The following is a 27,946-nucleotide window of genomic DNA, read 5'->3' as shown; positions in this document are numbered from 1 at the left end:
ACTGTATAATTTACCAGACAGCTTTATCAATTACTAAAATGGCGGAGAGCCAGGATCCGCCTGAGCAAGAAATAAAATTAGATAAAATATGTCGGACTTGTTTAGAAGAATCCGAAACTCTAAAATCTATGTTCGGGAGAGACGAAGAATTTGGACGCACGCCCTTCAATACTATAGTAGCTTCGTGCACACAACTTAAGGTATGTATATATATATACATATACTTGTCCCCGTTTTACCGTGTCGTAATATCGACGCACTGTCCTAACTGCTCTGACGCACAGTTCCATGTCATTACAGCCACTAAATTAAATAAAATTCTACCTGGTCATTTTATTAATAATCTCGTTTTTGTTATCGTTACATATATATTCAAGTGTAATACATCAAAACAAATATTTACAACGGCTTCCTTATAACTATGAACATCCCATACATTATGATTTCCCTTTCGACACTTATCCATTTTAAAGTTTTGCCGTTAAGTTGCCAGGCTTCTCAAAAAATAAAATCTCAATTAAATAGGAAAACAAAAACAAAAAATGCTTTCGTATGAATGTAAACCAACTTTTGAGTTCTTAAAAAACCACAATAACATACCGCTTTATTCGTTTATTGTTGGTTATTTAATAATTACAATAAATTAGGAAACAGCAAAACGCATCTTTAACCTTTAGCTACTTACGTGGGGGCCTCAGAGGCCCGTAAAAATATTTGCTTATATTTAAAAACTTTACGTGTTTTAGGGTTTAGTGTTTAATAATTAGAACATTTTGAGTGTGTCCAAATACTTGTTCACAAAATCTGGATTATCTTCAATTACAGGAGTTATTTTCATACTATTTTTTGACATCTCATCAAAGATGAAGAAGAATATGGAAGTCTGGGCATTTACGGGGCTGACGACCGTCATAGGTCCTATGACGGTCGTCAGTCCCGTAAATGCCCAGACTTCCATATTCTTCTTCATCTTTGATGAGATGTCAAAAAATAATATTTAATAATTAGCTTTAGTGGATATATTTAAACAAAATAAAATAATTTTTGTTTAATTTATTTTTTTGAAATTAACTATTACATCAATGGCAACCTTTCGTTCAATGCTCGTTAACTTTAGATTTGAAAGGTTAGTTCGTCTAAAATTATATTGTGTTGAGGAACTCTCTAGATAGTGGCTCTAGATAGTGGTTGACACATCTATTTGTAGCGATTTTTCCCATAAAAGGATGGAATTAATGACAGAGGAACATCGTCATCGGAAGACGTCTGTTCTTCAAGAACATTGTCAACGCTTCTACGAAAAGGGCATTAAAAGTTAGATTCTTGTTCGCAACAAGTTATCAAACAGAACAGTGCGTATTCGACATAAATCGAAGGATTGTAACACTTTTTATAACGAATTGAAATAAAGCGAAAAATACAAAATTACCTCATCCCCCAACCCATTCTTTATGGTCACTTGGTTCATTACAATAGTTTAGAGACTAGAAGGAATGTGTATTTAATTACGCATTTTTATCGATTGTTGCGCGGTATGATCGATAATCCTGAAATTATCCGGAGCATTGGTCTGTATGTTCCCGATAGTTACCTAAGACAGCGTCGGCATAGATTGTTTCACATTCCTATACACAGGACCAACCTGCCGATGGTTATGCCTGTAGGAAGAGCTACTGCTATGTTGAACAATATCACATTGGATATTGATCTGTTCCATGTGTCTGAAGGAGTTTTCCGAAGCGGGATTCTTCTACACCTTTAAGTCTTCTTGCTTACTTTTACTTTTAATATATACGCCTTGAATATGGTTTGTTATGTATATATTATTTTTTTATTGAATAAATTGAATTGAATTGAATTGAATTAGTAAAGATTCAGACAGTCCTAACATTTAAGCTATTTATACCTCTCAAATGAAATACCTATCTACATGTTTTGTTTTTATTGTCATTTAGGTAGTGGAAGGAGATGGCTTACCAACGCAGATATGTGGTTCATGTATCAACACGGTTGAAATGGCGTTTTCTTTCAAACAACGAGCTGTTAGAGCCGACGCGAAGTTGAGAGATTACATTCTTAAGAAGCATCCAAACTTGATGGCGGCTCCAAATAACTCTATAAAACGAGAGGTGATTAATAAATTTTACTTTTCACGTCACTTAAAAATGTACAAATTAAATTTTAATATTCAATGTCAACATACATTATGATAGCTATTATAATTAATAAAGTGTTTTTGTTGAAGGAATTAATAATGCAATTTTTTCATACTCTAATTCTGATTAAAACGTCAGAGGAGAGCAAATATACTACTTGACATATCGCTCACTCCTTTCAAGAACGTCATAAATAAAAAATCGACAATTTTCAGTTGTGCATGTTTTCGGAATGCTCAAAAAATGTACTATATCCCAGCAAAAGAGGCATATATTTAACTTAATATTTACCCGCTAAATGGCAGAAAGTGTTGTTTTGCATTTTGAAGAAAAGGTATTCTTTAATTATTTTTTTAAATATACTAAACATTTTTTAAATGAAGAAAAAACCTTCAGGTTTTACCTAAAAAGATCTGTTGCGCAGTAAAAAGTTTAATAAGTGGCTTGATATTTATTTTTAATAAATTGTATTCTATTTTTAAACTTTAAAAACGTTCTCCTAAAAAATCAAGTTTTTTGATTTATGACGTTCTTGAAAGGAGTGAGCGATATGTCAAAACACCTTTAATCATTTTAATAAACTAACATTTGTAAAAATATAAATTTATAAAAAAAACATTATTTTTTCATTCTTGGGATTGGAATTTTTATGAAATTGATAAATTAAAGCATCGCACAGTTTTTTCATCATCATTTTGCTCAATGTCTGGCATGATGCTCTCCTGCGATATCAGGCACTAGGTGTATTTCCCAAAACTATTCTTTCTCAATAAGTGTATTTCTCCATTTCCTCCAAATCCTGGGCGATAAGTGATGAATAATTCTATTTCAATTTATTCATTATATTTAATTAAATTATCAACGCAATATTAACTTCATCGCTAATTATATGACAGCGAGGTAATCGTGTGTCGGGTTGTGGCCCCATGGTCAGTGTCGCGGACTCTTCTTAAGTCAGAGTTTCTCGGTTCGAACCCACTCTACCACAATTTGATTCCTGTTTTTAATAATGAGCCGCTTCAATGAGAGACTCACAGAAATAGTATGGAATTGAATTATTTGTGAAAACAATTTAAAAAAAATATATCTCATTAAAAAAAGAAAAAAAAATCCTGTGCTTCAGATACTAGCCCAGGATGATATTAAATAAATATGAGAGTAAAAATGTCATTCAAATGTCATTAAAATTCATTTTAATCTCCTAGGGCATTAACCTGGGATTTCCAGTATGGTAGCCAACGCACTAACTATTACAATATGAAGACGACAATAGAATCACATTGTTTACAAAATTTATAAATAAAGTGTTTCTGATAACCAATTGGGTTCAGAATATGATAATATAAGAGGAAAATGTAGTGGGAAAATACAGTACCGACATTACTTTTTTATTGTCTCCATTCAAGCAAGCCATTGACTCTAAACCTTATGGTGACCTTTTTCTGTAAGCTTATCAAATATTATAGCTTTATAAATGTGTTATCAATTTAACTTGAAAGAGAATGTGGAAACAACACTTTGCTTTGTATAATGAGTTTAATGGTTCTATTATTTGTGTTATGAGTCACTCGGAGCCTTCTCACAACAAAAAAATTATCCCAGTGTAAAGTCAATTTTACTGTCTTCTCAAAATTTCTTGCATTTAGGCCTAGAATTTTAACCACCCTGCCTGTATGATGTAGCAACACATTATGTCAAGTTAACATCGGGACTGAGTAATATAAAAGGCCATGTAAATTTTTTTTGATATTTTTTGTAGTTGCTAAGTTGGCACAACTGCTACTCTATATTGATGCTTAGTTTGAGTCCGATATGTCATTTAGTTTGTTGTCAGCAGTCGAAAACATTGGTTGTACCTAGTATGTGTTGCAATTTTTACTATGCAATAATTACCTCTACATTATCAACTATTATGAAATATTTTAAAATTGTTATATTTTGAAAACGGGGATTGTGATGGAAATATAACAAATCGAATTAATATGAATCGAGAGAATGACTAAAAGAGTATATAAGGTATATGACAATGGGAGTTTAGAACGAGAAGACCAAGAATGATGGCATGATCAAGTCAAGCAGAACCTAATATCGGGTTATGTCAAAAGTCTACGCAACCGAAGGATATGAGTCAGAATAGACGAGTATGGCGTTCTATCCTCTCTACCTTCTCCTACAAGAAAATGGTAGTAGATATACACATTCTACCATTTTAAAGAACCAAACTAGAATGCTATGACATAGATTCAGAATGTCAACGAAAAGCTTAGAAATTGTTATCTTAGAGATATGTCAATATTTGCCATAAAAGATGCAACATATCTAAATAGAAGTACGTTAATAATGCATGTGCGACATTACTGAAAACAGTTGGGAATTTATAACTTATTTATAAATATTGACTTATTAATCTTTTTTTAAATGTAACATTTACTTGGTAATTATTATACTATATGTATGTGATATGTCTTGAGGCACTTAACATCATTATCATATTACCTATACAGTGCTTGAGTGTACAGAAACATGTGTCACAGTATAGAATAATAATTAATTATATTTACCAAGTGAATATAAAATACATAAATATTATCTCCCGTCCCCAGGTGCCTTTGCTACGTTAAGTTAAAGAACACTGTTGTATTATAATTTATTCTGTTATTTACAGGTTGTTAATGAAGCGAATGAAATAAAAGTTAAAGATGAATTAAAAAATATGGAATTTCATAATTATTCTAATTCGGAGGTTTATGATACTTTTGTTGACCATTCCGATGATTCAGAAGATGACAGCAGACCACTAAAAGGTAAATAACAATAGTACAATTTTTGGATAGTTTTATTTTTCGTAAAATACTACCTCAAGAGCGCTTGAAAATGTATGTTTTAAAATTAAAATCTACATTTTTCGACACATAACAAGGATTGTATTTACATATAGGGTTCGTTATGAAAGTAATGCGCAAGACTTTATTGTGACTTGACAATCTATCGCAGCGGGGTAAAACGGGTCGGGAAATATAGTTAAGGGTATTTCCTTCCAATGTAGCCAGTAACCAGTATGCTCCGAGCAGTCTGATTGGAAAAAGATGTCTCCATGTGAAGTGTGTTTTTCAACTCTGTAATACGGCGCAATGGAGCGTTCACTCGAACAGCGATACGCTATCAAGTTTTGCGAATAGCTTGGAAAGAATGTAATGGAAACATTCCAGTTGCTCTAAGAGGTCTTTAAGGATGACTGCAATTCAATGAGGGCCAAGAGGACATCGCCGACGAACGCCCGACGAACGAAAAGCGAAAGGAAAGCATTAGGAGTCTTTGGAAAACACCCAAAATCATGTTACCAGAGTTTCAGGGTGTCTTCCAGGCATGCCAGTAGCTTTGAGCATTGGCAGTTTCTCCCGGATTAGCAGCCCACAATTTCACGAACTTGGAATTCTTGAAAAATATCCACGTTTTGTTTCCAGTAACAATTCAATGCAAAACACACTTTGTGTTTTGTGTGAGCAGCATTTTGCAGGTGTTACAATGTCATTCCTGCTGCCTTTCATCCAATTCGTGAGGCATCCGTTTCCCGATCTTCTAAATCTTTCTCATGGCATGCAGGTGCTTGGAAATGGCCAGGCCAGAAACACCCAGTTACGCGGCGAGCATTTCTTGCGATTGGGTGCTGTCCTCGTCCAAAAGAGCTTGCAATTCAGTGTCCTCAAACCGTATTGGCATTTTCCCGTTTCTGGTTGAAGTCGAAATAGTCTTAACCGACTGAACCAATATCAGAATGTCCTTTCTGAGGGGGCATTGTCGGTATGAACAGATGATTCTGATGATTCTGAATGGCCACTATGACTGGCACCTACGAGAGTCAACATAGCCTCAATTCCACCTCAACCAACTTCCTTTCCACCAAATTGAATTTCTTAATGGAATAGTTTCCTAAACCCAGTTGTTCGTTTTGATCTGTTGTCGGTAATTGAATTTAAAAACTGCTTGGATACTTGGATGAAGGAATAACATAATGTACAGTATGTAAGCACACCAGCGGATAATAAGAATAATTAATTTTTTTTTAAATATATTCAGTATTTTGAATTCAGTATTTACTGTATTTTAATGTATAAAATTAATGATTAGTAATTTTGCAGACTTACAAATGGATAAAGATAAAAAACCTCAGGGAAACGTTTCAATCAACGAGAAGACACCAGAGAAGGGAGGAGAAAATCGTATTTCCTGTGAATACTGCAATAAAACTTTTCAAGATTCTCTTAATTTAGAAAATCACAAAAATAAACACCACACAGGTATGTTGTTCCTGTTCTGATCATGAATCTAGTGCTTGGGAGAAACATGCTTTTTAACATTTTAAATCACATGCGTTGTTAGACTATCCAAAGGCCAACTGTGGCTGTGTAGTTACAACTAAGGCGCTCTATTCTTATACGAGCTTCTTTATATTGGACAATCGACTGCTGATTTGAACGAGTCTCTTGAGTGAAGACTTCCCCTTCGGTGGTAAAGGCTCTGCAACAGTTAGGTGACTGCAACATGTGTATTTTTAAGGAAATAGCGGTAATGGATGAACCTAAAACCTCTAACTCATGTCACGATACTAACCACAACCTGACTTAATCATTTATTTTTATTGCAGGTTATGTTCAATGCGATATTTGCTATAGAGCCTTCACAACTACCTCCTACCTAGATCGTCATAAAATTGCATCGCATTCAAAAGTATCCTTGAAAAATTTAGAGAAAAAATCAAGTAATTCAACTCCCGAAAAGAAATCTGAACATTCGTATTTGTGTAAATTCTGTAATTACAAATTTAGTCGAGAAGAGCAGCTGATCGACCATCTCACTCTGTCGCACAATGACAAATGTGGCCCCAAAAAGAGAGGACGACCATCCAAAAAGGATATCTTGGCCAAAAAGCTACGACTAAAAGGAATACTAGAAACTGTAAGTTATTTATAAATCTTGAGTCTCTAAGTAACCACTTACTGTGGTTACTTAGCGACCTATCTACAGACATGCTGTGTCATTTTGGTACGAAATATTTTGTTTGAAATATATCGCCTAAATCGCAGTATAATATTGTATATTCATCTGCTAGAACTGACGATAATATTGAATATTTAAATAATTAATTGTATTTAGAGAAATCTCCAAACATCGGGGGACTTCTGCAAATACAACCTTAATCCTAAATTATTGTTGTTCCGTGATCGTATTATTATATCAGTCACATTTATTATTCTGTTTCAGATGAAGATCAAAACCGAAGAGGAGGTAGAAAATGGCACAATCGATCAAGAAATGTCAAAAAATGATGATTCCATTGATGATGATGTTTTATGTGCTAGTCCCGCTGTGGAAATACAAGTATCTTTAGGAATGGACTTGATGAATGAAAAAAATTGTAATAATTTCTGTAACATATGCTCCAAAGCGTTTAATTCTTACGAGGCTTTTGAAAAACACATAAAAAAACATTTAGGTAAGTTTCATCATTATAATCTACCAGGCATTAATTGTGATTTGAGCATTTCTAAATTATCTTGTACAAGCAGTGCAGCAATTGCATACATATGTCCAATTTCTTAAATTAACTCAATAGTAAACTTTTATATGTAATACCTACACTTAGTGTTTTCTTATTTTCATAATCTTAACACATTGTAGTCGGGCGTTTCGAACAATAGACTCTAGCGGGTATTATAGCGGGTGTTTTTCGCGATAAGCGCAAAAATATATCGCTTTCTTAAATTTGACACAATTTCTAAACCAAACAATATTTTCAATAGAAATTTTCAAAAAAATCATATATGACATTTGATCATCACTTTCACTTGAAATTCGTACAAGTGTTCCGTATTTCACAATTTTAGAAGCATTGTAAACTCTAAAAAATAGTCTTCCCCTCCGAGGTATCATTCCCTCATCTAAACCTAATTCTTCGCGGGGTTTGCCATTTACAAAATTTTACTGTAAATTTACATAGTAAAATTTTGTAAAACATTTTTCTATAAATTTTGGTAAAAAGTGGTCAATAATTGGTTTTACTTTGCATAATTGGTCGGAACTATCCATGATGTCTTCATAGTTAGAAAAATGCCACGCTTTCCAAATCTGCCGAAAACGGTCTCTGGACATCGTTTTAGCAAAATAAGGAGTTTCGGTTGTTGGTTCCGTAGACCAATATTCGTCCCTTATATCCTTTTGAACTTGTCCCATCAAAATAATCAGCCCCAAAAACTTTTTAATTTCTTTCAAAGTAATATTTTTCCACTTTCCCGAATTTTTATATAATTTGTAACTATGGGAGTTTTGGTGGTAATATCTATTAGATTCGTTTACAAAATATTCAAACAAATCATCACCGATAAATAACTCTATCGCATCACGTACAGTTTGAGGATAATGCAGTTTCGAATTCAAACCGCGGCGGCCTAAAAACGATTCCAGAACTAAAGGATTATCAAACGATGACCACTCGTCCACATCCTCATCTGAGCTTGTCTCCGAATCAGAATCACTTTGAATAGTGCGATGGTGAAACGTTCTAGGTCTTGGTATTTGTTCATCATCACTCGGTTCATTGTATGACAACTCTTCAATATCATCGTTCCATGAACAATCAGATAAATTGTCACTATCATTGGCTTGTAAAGACATTTTTGTAGGGAAAACGTCCTATACAATGCTAATATATTCAAATAATAAAATGCCAAACAGTAAACAAAACGAGCGGTATGAAAAATAGTCCAATACGTGAAATGACTCAAACTAAACTGGAGATTGAGATTGCGTAAAAACTCTAGATTTCTGGCGACGCCTTTACAAGCGGCACACTAGCCAATCTGGACAAGGCATCTCAAATAACGTCGACAGACAATCACCTAGCACCCAGGTAGCAAATTACCCTTCAAGGCGTTTTATTTCACGCTGATAACAAACCCGTATATTGCCGTTTCCTGCCGAAAACCGACAGTCGACAAAAACGGCATTAGCCTTGTCCCGCAGTTGACCGACAGTCCGCGACAAATGGCAAATGCCGTGTCCCAACAACATTGTGTCAACACAATTCAACAAATCTTTGGAAAAAATAATCCAAGATTCTTCATTATCTTGTCTATGTATATATTCTGTATTAACTATCCAAGATGTAGATTTAAAAAAATCAAAATCGCAGTAAATCGAACAGCTCATTAATTTAATCTGCGACCATTAGAATTTTGCCATAATTTAAAAAAAAATTACACCCTCAATGTTATTTTTATATTGAATTGAGCATTTAAAAATAAGTGGTTTAAATAATTTTGTGATTTGATGATTTCGTGTATTTGGGTAGTATGTTTTCTAGGGATGGAAAGATTGATAAAGACTTAGAAAGGAGAGTGAATGCTGGGAACAAAGTTAATGGTGCACTGAAATCAGTTATAGCAAATAAAAACCTGTCAGCGGAAGCTAAACTGGCAGTGCACAACGGAGTCCTGGTTCCAACTCTAATGTATGGAAGTGAAACATGGAGTTGGCAAAAGAAGGATGAAAGTAGACTAAATGCAGTCGAAATGCTATCTCTCAGAAGAATGTGCGACAAAACGATGTATGATAGATGTACGAATAGTGAAATAAGGAAGGAATGCAAAGCTGAGATAAGCATTATTTGTAAAATTAAGAAAGGTGTGTTGAGATGGTTTGGACATGTAGAACGAATGAGTGAGGAAAGAACGGTAAAACAAATTTATGAGGCGAATGTTAGTGGGAAAAGAAGCAGAGGAAGACCGAGAAAAACATGGCACAATCAGGTATGCCAAATACTTACAGTCGTAACAATCGGCGGGTATGTATGAGGAGATGCATGAACGTGGAAGAGGCGAAGAATGTTTCCCCTGCGGGGAAGCGGCGTGATGGTTAGTTAGTTTTAGTTAGTTTTGGTTTAAATAAAATTATGAATAAAATTATTTAAAAAAAAATATAAACATATGAAAGGAAAGCAAGATAAACAATACTCACAACACATATTAAAAATACCAGGTGTAAGCATAAGTTTTTGCCGGTATTTGTCGTAAAGAAAATACATTCTTTTAACAATTTTTTTTTCGAAATATTGGCCATCAGCTTTGACACATTTCATCCATCTTTCAGGTTAGTTATGAATACTGTGCCAGAAAAGCTGTTTGTCTTTTGCGGCAAACCATTTGTCAAGCCATTTTCCAACTATCCAAGCAATTTCAAGGTGTCTTTCACTGGTTTTGCCGTGTGAGATGGCGCATCATCATGTAACAAAATCACTTTGTCGTGTCTTCTTGGCCATCCGGTCTTCTTTCAATCAAAACGTAATTTAAATTAATAATTTTTTGGCGATAGTGTTGTGCATTAACGGTTTTGCTGGGCTTCAAGGTTAGTTATGAATGCTGTACCAGAAAAGCTGTTTGTCTTTTGTGGCAAACCATTTGTCAAGCCATTTTCCAACTATCCAAGCAATTTCACGGTGTCTTTCACTGGTTTTGCCGTGTGAGATGGCGCATCATCATGTAACACTTTGTCGTGTCTTCTTGGCCATTCCGGTCTTCTTTCAATCAATACGTAATTTAAATTAATAATTTTTTGGCGATAGTGTTGTGCATTAACGGTTTTGCTGGGCTTCAAGAGTTCATGATACACAATACGGATCTGGTAACCAGACACAAAATAATAATAATAATTATAAATTTGGATAACTTATACAGCGCCATTTTCGTAAAAAAATACCACAAAAGTCTTCTTGCTGAAGCGACTTGGCCTTAGTGTTGAAGGACCGCCTTCGCCAGGTTACAGCCACGATTTTCTCCGCTTTGGGTTTTCAAAATACATCCATTTTTCGTCACAATTCATTATGGAAATGATATCTTTCATGGCATTGAGGCAGCGTTTTACAACTGATTTTGCAATTTGCGATTTCCCATTTGCCATTTAAATCGTGTGGGACCCATTTACCAAGTTTATCGATCTTCCCATTGCTTATAAACGTCTAATGATTGTTTCTTGTGAACATTTCATGCTTTTGCCAATTCCTGTTGAGTTTGAGTTGGGTCATCATCCAGTAGCACCTGCAATTGCCTGTCTTCACATATTTGTGGAGGCACGCAGTGCACAGTGGAAACCATGTCTCACATGTTCAAATCATATCACTAGCAAACGATGACTTTCCACAGCCTTTTTATTTTGATTAAATAAAAAGGCAATGCCGCAAGTGTTATTTTCAGGCACAGACATGGACATGACCACTGAACGATACAACACAGACGCTATTGTTTGGCAGACTCAACTTGTGTGTTTTTGTATTGTCAGACAAACTGATGTAGTTTCATATTCATAATTCATATGCTGCGTGGGGCCAACTCTTACTAAAGCAGGACTTATGCATACACCTCTGTAAATCTATTTTGAATTACCTTTATTATTGGCAGAACCAGCGAAGTCAGCTTACATCTATGAATCCTGTAATTTTTTTTTTTTTACTTAGATGTTTTATAAATGTCAAAAAGCAGCATTCCTTTTGTATTTTGTAACATAATTTTTTATAAAACAAAACATTTTCTTTTCCAGATACACAACCCTCCATATGCAAAATTTGTGATAAAAGTTTTACGAGATTGAATTATCTGAAGAAGCATATGAAGTCACATAATTCCTTAGAATCTCTGGCGTGTGCTGATCTGACTTGTAAAATAGCCCTGTTGTCTGACCATGAAAAGGTATTTTAACAACTTTTTTCAAAAACATGACTTTATGACTATAAAACAAATAATATTGTGACCATTATTTCACCTACATTTTTTTCCTTGTGCATTGCCGGAATTACAGTGATGCGGCAGAAGCAACATATTTAAATTCCAATATTATTTAGGGCGGCACGAAAATGAATCTAAAATGACTTTATTTCCCTGTGCTAAAAACTCAGACTAATGTAAATGTTTTCCTTTCCTTAGGTCGTGGATATAAAAAGTGAAGACCTTACAGATGAAATCTTGTCCGATATAATAATTGAAGATATTAAAAATGGCAAAGTAGAAAGATACATGGTTGAACCAAAAATAGAAAGCATCGACATGGAGTGCGATTCCATCGGGGGACTGGTTGATGCGGACAGCGAATCGGAGGAAAAATTGGTGTGTACTTTTCTCACCGTAGCAAAAAGCAATTTATCAATAACAAAAATTTTAAATCAATATATTTTACGAGTGATCTTATTCTTGTTGGCAGCTATTTCAACGTACAATGACATTTATTATGTTGTATTGTCTTGCAAATATCAAGTACTAGGTTAATGATTGTCAAAATGAATGGTGCATGGAACATTAAAACAGGGACTAGATATTAGCTGTATAATTTATAGCTAGTACAAATATGGGTATACAACCTCAAGTGGCCTAGCCATTGCGGCTATTCTCCTTTAGTACCTACTATTCCGGTCTCAGTAATCAGTAATGCCTTGACCCTGAGCTCCTTCATTTGCATCGTCTGCAACCGGTCAAATATACATGTCACCCCGCCTTCATATAGTGTAGGGACCTGAAAAAAATAAATGTAAGGGAATAGAGAATATATAGATGTAGGAAATAGGCTTGATAGAAGTAGGATTCCTTCAGACAAATATGTGCTAAATTGGTGTGAAACAAAGTTAAAATGGGGAAATTAGAATGAAATATGAGACTGGGATAGTAACAACTGAATAGATTATTAATGTGTCTCCAAGATGATTTACAAATAATGACCGAATAGGTAAAAGAGTATATTTGGTGAGTCTATGAGTAAATAACACGGGGACGGCCGGAGAAGATTTGGCATGAATGATTCAATCTAAACCACCTATGTAACCAGAGGCCATGTAAAACTAGCTGCACACCAATTGTGTCAGGATCACACCAACCAGACTGCTATTTATCATGCACGTCCATATGAATTCACAATTGAACCAGAATTATCGACACCGGTTTGCTTCAATCTCTTCCAAGCCCTGGGCTGGTGCTATACATGCATATTGACAGCAAAGATCTAAAGATAAGATCAAAGATCTATAACACTCTCCAGTCAGAGTTTTTAGGTTCGGCCTCCTCAGTCACAACTTGGCTCCTATTTCAATACAACATTTGCGACAATAAACATTGTAGGTTGTAAAATTACGTAAGATGGCTCGCCAAGACACCACACGGACGGCACAGAATACTGTCCTAGCTAAGCGGAATATTGTCCCAAATCTCCAAAGTAAATTATATAACTTTCTTGGTGTGGTTTCTGTCACTGCAGAATTAGCTCAAACAAGCGGCTGCCCTGATTAATAGGCATCATTATGAAGCAAAATCCACCACATTTATTTTAAAAAATAATACAAAAATTAAGAATACCAGTTAGTTAATTTCATGTACGTACTTACCCACGTAATAATATAGTTTTCATAATCCCAGCTCTGTTCATGATATCAATTGTGGTTTTCGGTCCTTATTTCCTGTCCCTATGAAGAAATATTAGGAGTATAAGTGGCAGTAGTAGTGGTGGTAGTAGTAGCAAGAAATTCCTTCGCAATGACAAACAGCAGAGATGGTACCAACAGAAATAATATCACAAATTGATTTTCGATTTTTGTTTTTAATACTGTGATAATTGTACAAAGTAAATGGCATCTCAATTAATAATAAATACTCATTTATGTGTGTTATTTTGTTTTATTAATCCTGTAAATTTTATTCAGAGTAAGCTATCAGGAAGATCAAAGAGAAGCGGAAGTTCGAAGGTTAGAAAATATCGCTTGCACAGATGCTCTCTGTGTGAGCAGACATTTACCAGAACCAATCACATTATACGACACATGGCGGCGCATAATTTTGACTATCCTTACAAGTGTGATAAGTGCACCAAGGTATTGATACTAAATTTAAAGTTACTAACTAACAATTACGGCTGCTATTTCCAAAGTAAACTTGTTAAAAAGCTTGATACTACTTTAAACTACACTCCTGTAAAAATTAGAAATAAATAAAATAAACATTTTATAAAATCATTTTCTCCACTAAATTTCCTTAAACGGTAAAAATTATTTAAAAAAAAAACCTCATTAAAAAGCATAATTTATTAAAAATTAGGTACTTAACAAAAATTAACATTATTTACACTGATCTTATTTATTTATGGAATTAAAATAAGTGATTTTCAAATTAATTGCAGATAAAATGCAACAACAAAAAACTTTTAATTGCATGTTTGAAAGTTGCATGTTTAATAAGATTTCTGTAATAAAGCTTAAAATGAGATTTTTTATATATCTCATAAGAAGTTCACTATTTTAAGAAGTTATACATATTCAATAATTAAAACACACTGATTTCCAAGTGCACAAATATACTAATTGCTCAGTTTCAGGGTTTTCTACTTATTAATGCAAAAACAAAAATAAATGTCCGCTTTCTGATAATTGCACTTTTCTAAATGACAAAATTCGACCTAACAAGTGGAAGCAAATTTATACATATTAAGTGACACGGTCAAAACATTAAAGCGCACAAAGAATCCAATGTTATTTACAAATAGTAAAATTGTATACTCTTCTTCTGCCCAAAAATATTAAGCGGTTGTTTTTTTTTACATTTTTGCACATTTATCTATTGTAATTTTTCTTCATATTGAAATACTCTTTCTTTTTCCTTTCGAATGTTAACTTTGATAAATATCCATTTAATGAGGGTACAAATAATAATGATGATAAAATAAATTATTTATACTTGTACATTTCGCTCACACCTTTCAAGAACGTCATAAATCAAAACCTCGATTTTTCAGGAGAACGTTTTTAAAGTTTAAAAATATAATGTAATGTATTAAAAATAAATATCAAGCCACTAATTAAAAATTTTACTGTGCAACAGATTTTTTTAGGAAAAACCTGAAGTTTTTTTTCCATTTGAAAAATATTTAGTATATTTAAAAAAATAATTAAACAATGCCTTTTCTTCTAAATGCAAAAGCAACACTTTCTGCCCTGTAGCGGGGAAATATTAATTTGAAAATATGCCTCTTTTGCTGGGATATATTACATGTTCTGTTATTACACGTTCTTGAAAGGAGTGAGCGATTTGGGCTCCAAAAGATATATATTTTCTTTCAAAGTTCTCTCTTACAAAATTTCCAATGCAGAATGAAAGCATCGGCACCCCCTCTGCAAACTGTATGGCGTTAGGAGTATTTGTAGTATCAATAATAAAAATAACAGTTTTTAAAATTAATAATGAAAAAAGGTGGTATAGTTTTACAAACTATACCACCAAACAAACAATTTTTTTAAAAGAGTTTATGTTTTTCATAATAAGTTGACTTTGGAAATAATAGCCTCAATTACTATGGAATTAGTAGATGATGAATGAAAGTAAATTATGTGCTGTTGAAATAGGTTATCTGCCGAGCAAATTACGGCCCGTCATGTATTTCTATGAGACCCACCCATAATTCGGAATCCATAATGAATTTTATAGACAAAAAGTAAGTTGATTACCGGAACATCTATTTTATATGACAAATCATTCTCGTACATAAAATCTGTCCAAAAATAGCAAGAGAACATAAATGGTAACGATTTCATTAGACAATTTTGTAAAAAATATATAACAAAGAACAGTGTGCCAGGGTTGAAAATAAAGAAATCAAATATGTAGTCTTGAGCAACTGGAACTAATTTTAGGTCAAAACTTAACAAATGCGTCGAATTAAACATAATTTTCGAGTTTGGTTTAATGGAATTTTAAAAAGATTTTAATAGAAGTATAATAAAATTGGTTAGTAAACAATTTGGAGAAGCGCATTTTGATAAATCACTGCTTAATTGAGAAGATTTGGAATATGTCTAGGATTGTTTGGTCATGCGAGCTACATGATGAGAGCTATGATTGAATGAATTCAAGCCTGAAATCTGGCTGTTTGGATGTTTTACGCAAGCGAAGGCATATGAGGAAAATAGAACAGTAATATGGCATTCCTCATTCACTCTTGAAATGACATGGCGGTTGTTGTTGTAACAAAAAGTGATGCACTGGTTTTTCTGCACATTTTGACTTGATGAATATTTAATGTTCATTTCCATACACAAATTACAGGTTTTCCCTAACAGTGAAATACTTTCGAAGCATAAACGTATGCAGTGTGAAAACAGCACAAAACCATTCCAATGCGGGACATGCGGACTTAAATTTACATATGAAATGTCTCTCAACAAACATATCCTCAGGAATCACAAAGGGGAATCTGTGTCTGTCAATTTCATGGACCCTAATTACCAAAAAAGAGAAAAAACCTTTGTCTGTTCACATTGCAACAAAGGATTTTACAAGCAAGTATTTTTGTTTAATTTCTTAACCCTAATACATCTCACTAACACTGTTTATCTTGCTGAGTATAAGTATTTACCAGTTGAACTTTGTCATTTCAAAATCAAAATTTACACAGTTACAATCACTCAACCTGATTACTAAAAATGTTTCGAATTTTTTGCATATCCTTTTTTGTATTTACTGAAATAAACTGATCTACTTTCTTAAAATATCTTTCTGAAAAGCAATGGTACTTGTTTTCCACTTCAAAATATGGATTGGGTGGATCAATACAACCCTTCTAGAATTATTTTTCCTGTTTTTTTTTTATTAATTAAAATTCGCTTGTTTATAAAAAAGTTCAAAATCAGAATTGAACAAAATATGCTCAAGATATATTTTGAATGCACCCTTTTCTTGATGTTTTATATGTGTTTCATATTTTGTGAGAGAAAATATGCTACTGCCTCTCAACAGATGGCATGAGGACAAAAAACATTACATTGTTCTCAAGGACATTTACTACACAGTTGTCAAAAATTTTACCAGTTTCAGTGTGTTGGACTGTGTGAATTTTGCATGAAATTACATTTAGTGTTATTAAAAAACATATGTGTCCAAGCTGAATATTGTGCAGTACCTTGCATGAAAAATTAAACCAGGTAAAAGCAGGATGCTTCATAGGAGGGGAAAAGTAAATGCCATTTCATACACTGCCAATATGGTGCACAAAAAAGTGCTTGGTTATGTCGCAATAAACAATTATAATCATTATTACGTTTTGGAAGGAAAGACAATAGTTTTTATAGTAATTAAACTATAATTACATTATGTTTATGTAGACCTTTCTCTGTTACGCAACTATAAAACAACACACCCGAATTCAGATGTGGTACTCTGGTATTATACCTGTATACTTTTATCTTGTCTCAAGTTTAAAAATATGGCTTGTAGAAAATTATTTTTATGGAAGAGGATGTTCAATTGGAAAATAAAGGTTATTTTGTACAGTTGCCGCCAGAATTATATTATGCAGAAGGAATCAAATGCAGTTGTATATGTATGGACCTAAGAGGGGACTTTGAAGAATAAAAATGTGTTTTATAATAGATTTTTAGGGTCACTAGTTAGTTACCAGCCCACCATTGTTAGTGGTTTGTTAGAAAGGTTCCAAAGTTGGGAAACGTGTAAGAACAGATAAATAATATAAAAAACATTTTTTCCGCATTATATTTGCATTTGCATTGAGATATGATGCTCTTATTTAATAATTGTTGTTTTATTCTTTAATAAATATAATAAAGTTTGTTATTTTTTTCAGACAAGAACACCTAGATAAACATTCCAAAATACACATGCCTAATGAGAAGAAATTTGAGTGCCCAATCTGCCAGAAAAAGTTTAACCGCAAAGATAATTTAAGGTGTTTTTTTTTTTGTACATACATTTTATGCACCGTGACAATGAATATGAAACATAAAATTATTATGTGCCTCTCTAGTCAGTTTTGTCTTCAAATTTCATTAAAATGAACGAATCTTGTATTTTAGATCACACACTCGCGTTCATGAACCCAATAAAGAAGATCTGGATTCCAACTGCTTGTGTGTTTACTGTGGGAGATCTTTCTCTAATTCCTCAAACCTGATAGTACATATGCGCCGACACACAGGAGAGAAACCCTATAAGTGTGATATCTGTGAAAAAGGTATGCTATCTGTCATCATCATTATAAATCAGTACTAGTTGACCAGTAATTTTACAAAGATATAATAAATGTACAAAACTAACTAACTAACTAACCATCACGCCGCTTCACCGCAGGGGTAGGCAGAGAGAATAGAACGCCACACCACTCTGCCTTTGCAAACATTCTTTGCCTCTTCCACGTTCATGCATCTCCTCATACATACCCGCTGATTGTTACGACTCCTAACCTGACCACTTTCAAGTATTTGGCATATCTGATCGTGCCAAGTTTTTCTCGGTCTTCCCCTGCTCCTTTTTCCAATTACATTCGCCTCAAATTTGTTTTACCATTCTTTCCTCATTCATTCGTTCTACATGTCCAAACCATCTCAACACACCTTTCTTAATTTTTATCGATAATGCTTAGTATGATAACGCTTAATGCGATAAATGTACATCCCTACAATAATACATCCCTATTTGATGGGAACAGAAGTTATAGGTTTATATAGGGTATAGTGCAAATTATTTTTCTTGATGACACTAGTTTTTACCAGAAAAATTTAATAGTTACATTTCGACATCTTAACACTGATGAAAAAGAATATGGATGTATGTACAGGGCTTACGATCTGTCATAGGCTGTTTTAAGTGATCACTTTATGCATGTGTAACATTCACCATTCCACCTATGATTGAAAACACATTACTCAAATTTTTGGAACTATATATATATATATATATATATATATATATATATATATATATATATATATATATATATATATATATATATATATATATATATATATATATATATATATATATATATATATATATATATATATATATATATATATTTATATATAAATATATAACTAAACCTTATCCGCACCCAATGGTGCATAGGGCACTGCATCGTATAGAAGCTGTGCTATCTTGATTGTCAAATGCCTATGACAGGTCATAAGCCTTGTACTTACTAAGACATCCATATTCTTCTTCATCTGTGTTGAGATGTCAAAATGTATTAAGTTGAGATTTGGGAATAAGGATTTGGACACACCAAAAATGTTGTGAATTTAATAATTGCTTATGTTGTGAAAAATATATCTGTCTGTAAAATACCTGTCGCTTGTAAAATATCATTAAATTAAAGGCCCTATTGCCGAAATTCGTATAGGAACTACTTAGGGCACCGAAAGTCCGATACCGATACCTCTTGCTGATCGAAGGGTTGACTCTCTTCCGCTGATCATCTTAGGATAATAGAACTCTGAAATATACCGATGCCATTTCATGAATTGCCCTAAATACTGTCCAGCAAAGCTTGATGATCATTCTTTCTGGACATTTCAACCAGTGAAGTTCTCTTAGTGTGGTGACTGACCGGAGCCATTTCGTCGTAACGTAACATGTTATGATGCAAGCATTCATATAGTCAGTACAGCGAGCTGAGCGCTCCATCCGTAGTTTTGGATGCTCGCCGCGAGTGATGATACAACGTTACATTATGATGAAATCCTCTGGTCAGTCACCACCCTTAGGTATACTTAGATGTGTGAATATTTTGATGTTCCGGTTTTCAATCATGTTATCCCGCTTTGATAAACAAATAACCAAAGCAGGTCAAAAACACACATAGAAGAGGCAGGTGTCGTAGCATATTTAGGCAGACACTCGACTGTGAAATTGGCATCGCGGGCTCAATTCCCATTCATTGCAAAATACATGTATTAAATGTTTATGTTCAATCTGTCTTGATATTTGTGATGTAATTTGTTATATCTACCTTTTCTCTCCTCACTATCCTACCTACACACAAACATCCAAAAGAGAGGTTTTGTAGGTTATTCAATGTATTTATTTTTTTTAATTCATGCAAATATAAAATAGATTGTCAAAAATGTTTGAGGTTATAATAAAGTTGAATTTTGTCAACAGTGAATAAACAAATAAACATTCGGAAATAAAAGTCGGCTATTTCAAGCAACTATGAATAGAATCATTTTCATTGATTGAAAATGTATGGCATTGCATTTCTTTTACCTGTACCTTTTAAGCTAAAGGTGGGGACTGACCGGAGCATTTCGTCGTAACGTTACATGTTACGATGCGAGCATTCGGGTAGTCAGTACAGCGAACTGAGCGCCCCATCCAGTTTAGTTAAGTTTAGTTTCTGATGCTTGCTGATGCTCCCCGCGAGCGATGTTACGACGAAATGCTGCGGTCAGTCTCCACCTTAAGGCTATCTATCACTTGCCGCCACTGAATTTGCGACTTTTAACCTTTACTTTGTTATTAGAGTTTTAAAAGTCAATTCATTTACCTGTTTTCTGCGTTATTTTGAAGTTTTCACTTTTAAAATGATGTTTGCACATTTTGTTAATTTTTTGCGTAATCACACCTTGCCCGCCATTGTACTATTTTGACATTTTGAAAAAATGGCCGTCTCATTACGCGGTCATTAACCTTTAATTACTGAGCTGGATTTAATTTCACGTAACTACTGACGTGGGGGGTGTATTTAAAAATCTTTACGTTTTTTAGGGTTTAGTGTTTTATAATTAAATTTTTAAATTATAATTACATTATAATTAAATTAAAATGATTTATTAAATATCCAATTCGATTTGTAAGGCGTTTAATTTTAAGTGAGAAATCTGTATTTATGATTTACTTAGTTTTACAGTTTAAAAAAAACTTTAATAAAACGGAGTTTATTACTTACTAAGTAAAACCAAGGTTCATATTATTATAATTATAGAATTTGATTGATAAATAAGTAAATAGTCACAATATTTTGAGTGTGTCCAAATCTTTGTTCACCAATCTGGGTTTGTCCACTAGATGAAGAAGAATGTGGAGTAAGTTTTTTTTATATAAAAAAAACTGTCTGAAATCAACGATGGATGGTGCCGAGAACTAGTATATGAAAAGGTGTCAATTAAAGCATAAATTCGACTTCCGAAATTCGAGTATTATGATTTTCAAGAATGGTAAATGTTACATGTGTATAAAGTGATCACTTAAACCATCCTATGACAGATCGAAAGCCATGCAAATACTCAGACATGCATATTATTCTTCATCTATGTTGGTTGAGATATCAATATAAATATATTTTTTAAACGCACTTGCACCACCCCTAATACACGTGATAGAAGTGAAACTTTAAAAATAAATAAGATACATGTATTCAATTTTAGAGACAGAGAAAACATCTCAAAAGAAATACAACATTACAAAATTGACATAAAAAATAATCTCTATATTCAATAGTCACACTGTCATTGGTTAATGTTTCAATTGGTAGTAGTGATATTAATGGTTTGTGAAATATGTCCGTAATTCAATATTTTCGAGATAATGAGAAGAAATTGCATCTATTGTAGTTTAGAATTTTCATATTTTTTTTTTTTGACATCTCATCAAAGATGAAGAAGAATATGGAAGTCTGGGCATTTACGGGGCTGACGACCGTCATAGGCTGGTTTAAGTGATCACTTTACACACGTGTAACATTCACCAATTCTACCCATTATTGACAACCACACTACTCAAATTCTTGGAAGTTCTATATATATGAACCAATTTAGAAACCTTGTTCTTGAATCACTAGAACTTCACTAGAGAAATCTATTGGTGAGATGTAAAGAAGCTTTTTTATTAAGCAGAAACTCTTATATTAGTATGTGAGATCCGAATCCTGGATTATATTCACACATATGAGAAACGCCAGAAAATACCATTTTCATTTTTATTATTATAATATGAAAATAACTCCTGTAATTGGAGATAATCCAGATTTTGTGAACAAGTATTTGGACACACTCAAAATGTTGTTTAGAATTTTGATGTTGATTTGTTGGATGTGTACATCTACAATGCGCGCATCTGCAACACTCTTATTCCATTGCTTTGTATTGTGGTTAACGTCGCTCTCTTTTGCTCCATTCCCATGGCATCAGAAGTCTCTTTCTCCTTCTTATACCCTAAATCTTTCTTCTCTCTCATGTAACGAAATGCGCCTAAAAAACTTGACATTAAGAAGTTTCAGTTCAAAACTTATTCAAATTTGTCATCATTATTTCAATGCTGAAAAATTCAAGTGCAGTAGCTAATGAAAATTAGGAAATATCAAATTATGTTTTGAATATTGAAAGCATTAACTTTGTGGATCATATTGATATATTATTTTGAGAAATAAAAAGACTTTGTGTTTTGATCCACTCACATTTTTATTAACCAACTAGTATCGGCAACAGCCTGTTGCCCTCTTCATAAATTAAACCCTGAAGAGGGCAATAGGTCTTTTTATTTCTCAAAATAGTATGATATTAAATTATTTGTAGTTTTAGTGCCAGGGTGATTCTGGAAATGCTCGGTCTTCACAGTATGTACATAACAATCAAACTTTAAAGAGCAACGGATTAAAACAAATGAGACCATGTTTGTCAATGAACTATTTTTGAGCATTTATTGAGTAGTTTTTATTTTTTGTGCAGGATTCCCTCGTTCCTCTGACTTGCAGTGTCACCGAAGGACCCACACAGGCGAGAAGCCATGCTTGTGTACTATCTGCGGAAAAGGTAATAAAAAAGTTTTTATAATATTTAAAAAAAATAGTCAAATTAATAATTTGCTTACTTTATTTATACCATTTGCAGTAGTATTAGCAGATATTCATGAAAAACAACTCTAGGATTACATAATCATTATTTCTGATTTTGCCGTCTTCTTCTGACCGTATTTTCGCAGCCTTGTGTTCATTAAAATGAAAGATCCCAGGCAGCTGAGATCCTTTCATGAAATAATAATTGTGAAAAAAATATCCATAAATGATAGACTATTATCAGACAGGAGGAATATTACATTCAACATATAGTAATTGTTTTGTAATTTTTAAAAATTATTTATTTTCTTAATATTACGAGCTGAATCAGTTTGAATCGTGCGTGGGGATTGACAACGTCACATCACATCTTTCTGTTTTATTTCAGGATTCTCTCGCTCCAACAAATTGGTTCGCCACATGCGCATACACACGGGACAGAGGCCGTACAAGTGCACATTCTGCGACCGGGCATTCACTCAGTCCAATGACTTGACACTTCACGTGCGTCGCCATACGGGAGACAAACCCTATGTGTGTGGAGTTTGTGGGGATCGATTCATTCAGGTAACCAATCCGGATTATCTGATCGTATGCGTGCATTCAATTACACCATTACTTTATTTTTTATTGATTCCGCATCAACTTTGTGGAATGACATGTTGATTTTTTTTTAAATTAAACACTTGCAACAAACCACTTTATGAGCTTTATTTATTAAATTTGACTAGTTTAAAAAATTAACACATGTTTTCATCTACAGGTGAAAATGAATACTCCCCCTCCCCCTCTATTTATTACCCTATCAACCTCTATATACACACCTAAATATTTTTTGCTCATTGTTTTAATTTTCACCTTTAGATGAAAACAACTGTTAGTTTTCGAAATGGCTCCGGTCAGTCCCTACCATAAGAAATAAAACTCATTAAATGGTTAATTAAAAGTGTTTAATTTTTTTTTTAAATCAACACCGTTAACTACATAAAAAATATCGCTTGGGTAATACAATTTCAGCACTGACAGTTGACAGAAAAAGATAACTTTGAAACGTACTACCTGAAATTTTTTTTTTTTTTTGCGTACATTGTTTTGTTCAACTCATACGTGGTTTCACTATTACATACTCTGAAAGTTATCTCGTTTCGGTTATTGCGATCCTCTATGACTTCCAAATTCCCAACATCCAGGTGTATCACGTGATACTCCAGGCATGTATATACAGCATATATATTTATTATACTATCTATTATTTTCTACTCATTTAACTTGTTAAAATATGTACATATTTTGTATTTACTTCATTTTTATCTTTCAATTTTATTTATCAATATACATTTATGTTTATATCCAATTAAGGATGCTTCACTGGTACATTCTATTTTTTTATTCTATTTACCTATTTATGGACTAAGTCCATTATAAAACAATCATTATACAGGATACATATTTTAGAGAACAAGGTTTACAGAAAATTAAAAACAAAAAATACAACAAGAAAGACGGGATCTAGACTATTCATTCAGTAATTCACTGCAAAAGTCCAGACCCTGTCTCGAGTCTGCAACATGACACAAACGACACATAGAACTATTCAAACCATAATTTGTTCTATGGAGACGGATCCCTTCTACAAGTATGTATGCTTATTATCTCTGCTATGTTTCCCAAATAATAAAAACAAAATAGCTTAATATTTATGCGTTATCTCACAGTGAGATGCTGCGATATGTATTGTATTATTTGCAAACTAGTTATGTTTCTTGGTGAGTACATACAAGTCTCTCGGTATTTTCAGATTTATTATTCAGAATTTAGCAAATTCTTGGGTGTCTTCCTATTTTTTCCAATTATTATAAAATATTGATGATTTTTTCTGTGAAACAACAGCAATTTATTTACTACTGTTTGATTACTCAAATACTTTAAAAGCCCTTTAATGGAAGGAGCTAAAATTAGAAAAATATTTCAAAATAGGAAAAACAGAGAAAAAAATCCTGAAAAGTGATGTATGCCAATTTTCATTAACAAAAGCAGTGAATGGGTAAAATCTGCTTTATAAATGTTATAATAAAATAAATAGTGACTGTAAATTTTTTCATTATTTTTTCATAACTTTGTGACAAATATATTTGTTTTTTAAATGACAGAATTTGGCAATATTTATCAAATTATGGCAAAATACAAATTATTACTTAAATTAATGACCTTTAAACTATTTTTTTAGAGTAGGCCCAATATTTGTGGTTTTGCTATTTTCCTGACTACCGAGAGACAAGTGTATATACAATTATATTATATTGTTTCACCTATGCATTTTTCCTAAGTGTTCAAAGATCATATTCTCCAAGATGCGAAATAAATGTACTGTACTTTTGCACTACTGTTGCATTTTTAATATTTGCAATTACATCATGTAAATAAGTTTTGTTTATTAATCACAAGAGACTCTTCTGATGCAGGGTACAGCTCTTCAAGCTCACCGCCGGATGCAGAGTCACTACGAGCAGGATGACCAGCCGAGACCGTTTGCAGCTAACTCTGTGAATAATCCCAGCAGGGACAATGGGCCACACAGGGTAGCTCGCGTCGGACAGACTAAACCAGAGGTAAACTTCCTGTTCATTTATTTATGTAGACATTTCTAGTTTCGAGAAGAATACTTTATTGAGTTAATATTATACAATACTAATATGTATGTTATTCCACAAAGTTAATGTCAAATCAATGGTCATATAACAAACAAAGTGGGCTGATTCATACGCTCAAAGCGGCATGACCCTGGGGTGTTAGTTTTGCCCAGTGTCAATACCCGATAATCCCAGAGACTCTCAGCACATCTTCATTCACTCCAAACCAGGATCCGCACGTCTCGCGTTTTGTCTAATGTAAATCTCTCACAACGGGCATAATGATTATTCAAATTCTTGTAGCATTCTATCGAGCTGCCTCACTTTCAATGACATTACTCTTAAAGCCTTTTTTTTTTTTTTTTTTTTTTTTGTTTATTTTTGGCAACTATCCCAAACATCTGCCAACATCTTTAGTTATGACAAACTTAAATTTAATCAATAATGCCTTGATCTACTAGTTTTTGAGAACTGTTTTGTGAAGTTTTGTGTTTTGTGTGAAGTTTTTTTTTTTTTTTGTTTATTTTTGGCAACTATCCCAAACATCTGCCAACATCTTTAGTTATGACAAACTTAAATTTAATCAATAATGCCTTGATCTACTAGTTTTTGAGAACTGTTTTGTGAAGTTTTGTGTTTAGAATCTGTGTTGTGTTTCAGGCAACTTCCCCAACGGTATCTACTAACTCCAACACGAGCATTACCCGCTCTGTGACTGCTGCTAGTAATGCTTCCAATACGTCAGCAACTACACGACCAGGTAGCGTAATGTACAATTATCTAAGTAATATCACCTTGGGGCTGCTGTACAAAGAACTTAAATCCAACTCTAATTATAGTTATTGACAATTAAATAGACTGCTAATACTCTAGCAAAAGTTATAATGTTTAGAAGCATGACATCTTTGAGTTGTGAGTGTGAATATGTTCCTCTGATCCTCTATCTGGGTACTACGCACTCCATAATCACCATTTACAGCAAACTCTGAATATTTGATACGCATTGTAAATCAGTTACAGTGAATAAGAGATTCTGAAAAGGTGGGTTTTCAGTTAAGACCATAATTCAGTGAGATTTCTGATAGCCCCAAGATTCAGGGGTTGGTTATAATGTTATATGGTAATATAAATTTATGTTGGGACATGGTTTGGGCTACAGCAGTTTACCTTACAGTTTTGCATAGCCCCACATCTAGCTGTATTAAAAAAAGTGTTTTGTTTTCAGTGGCCCCCCAAAGTAAATGCACAGTTCCAACTTACGTTCCGAACGGAGTGTCAGGGCTGTTTGCAGGACCGTCTGTGCTGATGCAGAACATAGACTGCGCACTGTTTTCCTTGACACAGTACAATCCTGGATATAATTAGTAAACATTACCGGATAAAAAGGGTGTATTTTATTTTAAGTTTCAGCGATTAATTTTAGTTTTTTTTTTACCCAATGTATTATTATGTAGTAGGTAAATAGAGCATGTTCATACTCCCTCGCTATTCATTTGCGCAAATGTACCTTTTTTCATCTTTTAAATTTCCTTGCATTTAGCAACCTTTTACAAGCATTCTATTATATGAATTTTGCGCAAACAATTTTTTTTATCTCTAATTTAGAACCCATATTCTTTTTTGGCCAATTTCTGGCTAATTTGAGTATTTTTTTTGTCGCACTTATGCAATTCATTATACTGAAGTCCAGATGGTAGAGCGGATTAATACCAAAAAGCTCCTTTTGTGATACATTTTTTGTTTGTTAAAACTCTTCTTAAAACATTATGCATTCGATTTTTAATTCTACCACACTGGAATTTGCAAAAAATATTAAAAAAAAAAAAAAAAAAAAAAAAATTATTGGTGCAATTCTTCTAGCAATATATGTATACTTATACAATGTTAATATTTCAATTCTCAAATTAACAATCATAAAACAACTACTAGTGCAAAATACCCAAGCTACGCATAAACAATTTGGCATTGCTAGTAAAAACTGGTTTTATATAGTTCTGAAATTTCCATTTTCTACACTTTTTAATGACAGACTGTACTAGTTTGTGGAGTTTTATTATCATTTATACAATCGTCTAGAATGTGCCTTATTGTTATTACATGTACAGTTTCAGGTATAATTTTCCATGTTCGCAATATTTTGACGTAGTTTGTAATTTTTTTTTATTGCCATACTGGTATTTTGGATGTAATGTGTTTTATCGTATTTAGTCCACCTCTATAGTGTAGTGATTAGCACATTTGGCTAACATGCCGCTGGTCCTGGGTTCGAATCTCAGAGGGGGGGGTCAAATTGAATATGAGTGTTTTTCCCACTTTAATATTACCCAGGACTGGTATCTGAAGTGCAGGACTGATATAATAAACAATAAAATTAACCTGCCTTCATATAATAGAACATATAATTAACATTACACCATTTTGATGCAGTGTCCTATGCACCATTGGATGCAGATAAAGGTCATTAGTAATTTCATCGTTAATCTTATATTTCAAAATTTGTCATATATCAGTGATTGAAAC

At 33.3% G+C, this 27,946-nt stretch overlaps 1 protein-coding gene across 1 annotated transcript; it reads left to right on the top strand.

Moving 5' to 3' along the window:
* Positions 1-19: 19 nt before the first annotated feature.
* Positions 20-27,265, top strand: LOC148305824 (uncharacterized). Its single transcript, XM_088266003.1, has 17 exons — positions 20-200; positions 1,956-2,129; positions 4,822-4,960; positions 6,296-6,454; positions 6,802-7,112; positions 7,419-7,650; positions 11,745-11,893; positions 12,128-12,307; positions 13,888-14,055; positions 16,280-16,512; positions 17,814-17,915; positions 18,043-18,200; positions 22,690-22,773; positions 23,185-23,363; positions 25,259-25,405; positions 26,087-26,186; positions 26,652-27,265. Exons 1-17 carry the CDS (start codon positions 39-41, stop codon positions 26,789-26,791), a joined length of 2,817 nt encoding a protein of 938 aa, XP_088122129.1. The 5' UTR covers positions 20-38; the 3' UTR covers positions 26,792-27,265.
* Positions 27,266-27,946: the final 681 nt, after the last annotated feature.

The sequence above is a fragment of the Brachycentrus maculatus genome, unplaced genomic scaffold, assembly GCF_059751285.1.
Source record: "Brachycentrus maculatus isolate JH-2025_06_01 unplaced genomic scaffold, ASM5975128v1 h1tg000261l, whole genome shotgun sequence".
NCBI classification, from domain to species: domain Eukaryota; kingdom Metazoa; phylum Arthropoda; class Insecta; order Trichoptera; family Brachycentridae; genus Brachycentrus; species Brachycentrus maculatus.
The sequence above is the reverse complement of the archived record's forward strand: the minus strand, read 5'-3'. Positions and strand labels throughout refer to the sequence as shown.